The 5,705-nt window shown below is 38.3% G+C and overlaps 1 protein-coding gene across 1 annotated transcript; it reads left to right on the plus strand.

Moving 5' to 3' along the window:
* Positions 1-907: 907 nt before the first annotated feature.
* On the plus strand, positions 908-5,414 carry LOC120151429. Its single transcript, XM_039163889.1, has 6 exons — positions 908-1,156; positions 1,513-2,223; positions 2,433-4,062; positions 4,193-4,621; positions 4,738-4,829; positions 4,932-5,414. The coding sequence occupies exons 1-6, from the start codon at positions 908-910 to the stop codon at positions 5,412-5,414; spliced, it is 3,594 nt and encodes a 1,197-aa protein (XP_039019820.1).
* The last annotated feature ends 291 nt before the right edge of the window (positions 5,415-5,705 follow it).

Here is a 5,705-nt window from a genome sequence, read left to right on the forward strand (position 1 = left end):
TAATATCACTAATCTCCTTATATATATTGCATTTATTTATTGTATTCGAGCTTTACAATTTTTACTAAGGGTCTCTTTTTAATAATTTAATAACGTCTTTTTTTAAAATTTATACATAATCTTCAATATCCTAACCCCGACCTTGTATTGGATGCGTAGTTTTACGAGTTTACTTTCCTACAGTTTCTTCTACAGCCAATTATTCTGAAATGAATGTCAATTATTTTACCTAAAACCAGTACGTATGGGTGTCGGTACAATGTCCACCACCAATTCGTTGAAAAAGACATATCAATTAATTTCCACCTTTAATTGGAATATTTATATATATATATATATATATATATCGATTAAGTACGGCCCATACTAAAAATAAAAGGAAGCAAGTAATAATGGTTCATGGAAACCCTATGTTCCAAAAAGATGTTGACCAAATTAGACATTCAAGTAGACCAGGTAATCATCATGGGCTACGAAAAATCTAGTTGACAGGGTTGAAAGGACCAATGAGAGGTTGTCTAAAAGTGCAGCTAATCGTGTGATGAATCCACGTGTGGAACCTTTGATTGTTGGACAGTAACCTCAGGTTGTGTCTCACGATATAAATATTTGTGTTGGGCTTCACTCTGCTATTACTATTTTTTAGCGTACCAAAGATAAACAATCTTTGCAAAAAGGTCATGGGGAGGCATAATTTGGAGCCCCAAAAGCCTCAAAGTAAAAAAGCTCATTCAATACAAACCATATGTATGCTCGATTAAAAAATCTAACATTATTGAACGATGGAACCTCTCCGGGCGCACGTTAGCAAGATTGATGGGCTCTCGGATGTGCTTCTCGTTTGCTAATTTATGCTTCTTGGTTGTTTAATTTTGAGTGTTTTCGTCTCAATTTTGTTTCAATTTTGATGGAATCGCTGGCTTCTGCTCTTGATTGGAGGAAACTTTTCAATGGAACGAAGGAGCATGCCTTAGATTTCTTTCCGCCTGAGGTTTTGGAGGGAACTGCTACTGTCAAGCCTCCGTCCGCTGTTTTTGAGGAAGGGATCGCTGAATGGAGTTGTGTTGTGGTAGGTCAATTTATTGGATCTCCTCCTAATTTTGGATCCATGCAGAGGATTGCTGAGATTCTGTGGGGGAAGCTGTCTTCGGTCAAGGTGAGCTTAGCTGGACCTAACCTCTATGTCTTTACGTTTTCGAATGCTGAAATGAGGGATTGAGTTTTGGAGAATGACCCTTGGCACATTCAAATTAAACCCCTAGTTTTAAGGAAATGGGAGCCGAGCTTAAAGAAACTAGACTTTGATTTTAAGCATATTCCAGTGTGGATCCAACTTTATAATGTTCCTCTTGAGCTCTTTTCTAGGGGAGGTCTTAGTTATATAGCTAGTGCTGTTGGGATCCCTTTATATATAGATTATGTTACTGCTTCGAAGGAGAGATATTTGCCAAGGTATGTGTAGAGGTTGAGGCTGGGACATTGTTACTAGATGTAATCAATGTAGTATTGCAGGATGGCTCTGTAGTGATGATTCGTGTCCAAGCTCCTTGGTTCCCTAAATTCTGTACTCAGTGCAATATCTTTGGGCATCAGACTCAGTCATGTGTTGAGAATACTAAAGCTAAGGGGAAAACTAAAGATAATTTGATTTGGACGAGGAAAGAAAATTCTAACCCAGGTTTTCTTGAGAAGTCAGACAAAACTGTCAATGTTGTAGCTAATTCTGCTGCACATTGTGGAGAGGTGCCTAAGCTTTCATCTTCTGAGCTAAAGGTTGGTGATGCTGAGGAGCTGTCAGTTCATGCTCTAGAAGAACGTATAGGAGATACAATGCAAGTGATTATTGAGGATAATACTGGTTTCTCTCAAGATCTTGTTAAGGTTGTTTCTGATGTAACTGGCAAGAATTTACAACATTCTGTTGACCAAGTTGGTGAAGGCCTGTCAGGGGTTGCGGTTGAGAAGTCTTTGCCTTCAGTGGATCTGGAGAACACTAGCTGCGGTGAGTTTCATTCCCTGCAAGACTCTTTAGCTCAGAAGAAGAAGACACGTCGGAAGAAGATGATTAATACAGGCTCATCTAGTAAGATGGACTCGCTTATAGAAGGTGGTGTTATTGATGGAAATAAAAAGACTAGGGCAACCTCCTTGGGGGTTGCAATGCTCCTGAATGAGATTAAATCTAAAAAGAAGGAACATTTTGTGAAGGCTAAAGAAATTGGGGTTAGTGTTGCTAGTACTGGTGTTCATTCTATTATCATTAATAGATGATTATAAGCTTCTGGAATGTTAGGGGGCTCAATAATAGGCTCAAGAAAGAGAAAGTGTTTAGAAGATTGGAGAATTTAGGAGTTGATGTTTTATGCTTCATGGAAACTAGAGTTAGGAGAGTTAATTTTCCTAGTTTTTCTGATGCACAGGCTGCTGACTAGAACTTAGCAAATAATTATGAGTTCTCTGATGGAGGTAGACTTTGGTTACTTTGGAAAAGGGGTCTACCTTTCTCTGTTCTTAAGGGTTGTGATCAGGCTATCTCAATTATTGGTGATGTGGTGGGTTATAGGATGGTTATTATTGTTGTATATGGCAGTAACAACAGTCTGGTGATGAGAGGCTTATGGGCCCATCTTAAGAGCTTAGAATCTGATGTTGGTTCATCTTCTTGGGTGATTGGGGGAGATTTTAACATCTTTTCAAGTGCTCAAGAGAGTTATGATTTTGGTGGTTTGGGTATGTACAAGAATTCTGACATAGATGATTTTAAGGAGTGTTTGGTGGATTTGGAACTTCAAGATCATCCATACATTGGTCCTCTTTTTACTTGGTCCAACAAGCAAGAAAATTCCTTCTTAGCTCGCAAGCTAGATAGAGTTTTAATAAACCCTCAATGGTTATTTGAGTTTACAGACTCTGCTATGGAATTTAAAGCCCAGGGTGTTTCAGATCACTGTCCTGGTGTTATTTGGACTCAGAAAAAGGCTCAGGTTCATAAGCCAAAGTCGTTCAAGTTTTTTAATTGTTGGACTGCTAATGAGAATTTCCTGAGAGTTGTTAAAGACTCTTGGCAAGAGCAATATGGGGGAAATACTATGCAGCTGCTTTTTAATAAATTGAAGAGGTTAAAGCCATTATTAAAGGAATTAAACAGTAGCTATTTTTCAGATATTTCTAGCATAGTAGCTATTAAGAGGGCTGAGCTGGAATCAATTCAGCTTTTTAATCTTGTTCATGTGGATCAAAAGAGGCTGGAAGAGGAGAGTAAACTTAGATATGATCTAGTAGCTCTTGAAGATGCTGAATCTGAATTTTATAAACAAAGAGCTAAGGTCCACTGGTTACAAGAAGTTGATTTGAACACTAGGGTTTTTCATCAGAGAGTAGAAGCAAACAAGAAGAGGAACACTATTAAGGTTATTAAAGATGATGGTGGGATTTATCATGAATCTTTTGAGAATATGGCTGCTGTTCTGGAGAAATTTTTCAAGGATCTTATTAGAACTGCTGACTCTAGTGTGAAGGGTTGTTCTGCTGAGTGGCTTAAATCTTTCCTGACTTATTCCCTTCCTGCTGGTGCTGCTGATGTTCTTACTGCTGGGATCACTAATGCTGAGATCAGAGTTGCATTGTTCAGACAAGGAAACAATAAAAGTCCTGGATCTGATGGCTACACTTCTTGGTTCTTCAAGGCTGCATGGGAGATTATTTGTAATGATTTCTTTAATGCTGTAAGGTACTTTTTTCAAACTTCAACCCTCTTGCCTGCCTTTAATGTCACTGTCTTATTCTTAGCCCCTAAATCCTTAAATGCATGCATGGCTAAGGATTTTAGGCCCATCTCTTACTGCTCAGTGATTTACAAGACAATCACTATAATTTTAGCTTTTAGATTAGCTTTGTTCTTCCCTGACATGATCTCTCCTAACCAGTCAGCATTTTTTAAGGGTAGAAACATAGCTGATAACACTTTGCTTGCCCAAGAAATTGTAAGGGGATACTCTAGGAAGAATCTATCTCCTAGATGCACTATTAAGATTGATTTGCAAAAGGCTTTTGATTCAATTTGTTGGGATTTTTAATGACTATTTTGGAAGCTATGGGATTGCCTGAGGTTTTTTGTTGATGGATAAAAGCTTGTATTACCACCCTTAGTTATTCAATATCTTTAAATTAAAGCTTGGTGTAATTTTTTAAGGGTGCAAGGGGGTGAGGCAAGGGGATCCTCTATCCCCTTATCTCTTTGTTATTGTTATGAATGTATTATCTGCCCTTTTGAATACTGCAACAATGAATTATGTTTTCATATTTCATCATAAGTGCAAAAGAATTCCCCTCACTCACCTATGTTTTGCTGATGACTTACTTTTGTTTTGTCATGGGTCTTTGGATGCTATATTGGGAGTAATTAGTACTCTTGAAAAGTTTTATGAACTCTCAGGTCTTAAGTTGAATGCTTTGAAGACTGAGTTGTTTGCTTGTGGAGTGGCTAGGAATGAGCTTGATTTGATCCAAAGTGCTACTGGTTTTAGGATAGGTCAGCTTCATGTTAGGTATCTTGGATTACCCTTGGTTACTCGTAAGCTCACAAGTAAGGACTGCTCGGCTTTACTTGTGAAAATCAAAGGTAGGATTGACAAATGGTCTAGCAAGAAACTCAGCTTTGGGGGTAGATTATAACTTGTGAAGTCTGTCATTTTCAGTATTTTTGGTTACTGGTGCAGGTAGATCATATTGCCTAAGGGGTTATGAGGGATATTGAGAAGATTTGCTTGAGGTTTTTCTGGAAGGACAGTGATACTTCAGCAAGAGGGGATAGAGTTAGCTGTAATCAGGTATGCACCCTTAAATCTTAGGGTGGTTTAGGCCTTAGGAAGCTGGCTGATTGGAGCAAGGCTTGTTGTTTCATGCTTATTAAAAACATTCTTGCTGAGGAGGGGTCCTTATGGATTGCTTGGGTGAAGACTTACTGTTTTAAATCAGTACACTATCGGGAGGTTAATAGCAAATCTCACTTCAGTTGGATTATTTACAAACTGATCAAGATGAGGGAGGAGGCTAGAAGATTTTTCAGTCTTATGGCTAATTTGTCACAAATTAAGGGCAGATGGATTTGGGACAATATCATAGAAATGAGAGAAAAGGTGGAATGGCATCGGTTGATCTGGTTCCCAGCTCATGTTCTTAAATTCTCTATGGTTGCTTGGATAGTGCTGCTGGATAGACTGCCAACAAAGGACAGACTTGGGCATTTTGGTATTGTTACTGACAATTTATGTGGATTGTGTGAGGCTAATCAGGAAACTCGAAACCATTTATTCTTGGAGTGCTCCTATGCGTGTGAGGTTTGGCGTGTAATTATGCTCACTTGTGGTCTGCATCACCAAATGCCGAGATGCTGGGATGATGCTATACGCTGAATGATTTTGAACTTTAAAGGTAAGTCCCTCTTGATCTATATACTCAAGTTAGCTTGGACCAGTTTCGTCTGCTTTATTTAGGAGGAGTGAAATCACATATGTTTTAGAGCAATGACTCGCTCGACTGATTTAATTGTAAATAGAATTAGTGAGGTTGTTAGAATTAAGCTTCATAGATGTCATATGAATAGGACTGATGCTGTAAATAGATAGTTGTGCCTTAATTGGGGGTTAATATAGTGTTTGTATTGTTCTTTATAGCAGCTTTACTGCTTTCTTTTGGATGAATAA

This window comes from Hibiscus syriacus, unplaced genomic scaffold, assembly GCF_006381635.1.
Source record: "Hibiscus syriacus cultivar Baekdansim isolate YM2019G1 unplaced genomic scaffold, ASM638163v2 tig00111057_pilon, whole genome shotgun sequence".
In the NCBI taxonomy this organism is placed as follows: domain Eukaryota; kingdom Viridiplantae; phylum Streptophyta; class Magnoliopsida; order Malvales; family Malvaceae; genus Hibiscus; species Hibiscus syriacus.

What these genes read in the sequence shown, in the direction of transcription:
- LOC120151429 (XM_039163889.1), top strand. Translation starts at nt 908, where the DNA reads ATGGAATCGCTGGCTTCTGCTCTTGATTGGAGGAAACTTTTCAATGGA. An exon ending in AAAGGCTTTTGATTCAATTT is followed by an intron (nt 4,063 to 4,192) that starts GTTGGGATTTTT and finishes TAATTTTTTAAG; the next exon opens with GGTGCAAGGGGGTGAGGCAA. An exon ending in TTTACTTGTGAAAATCAAAG is followed by an intron (nt 4,622 to 4,737) that starts GTAGGATTGACA and finishes ATATTGCCTAAG; the next exon opens with GGGTTATGAGGGATATTGAG.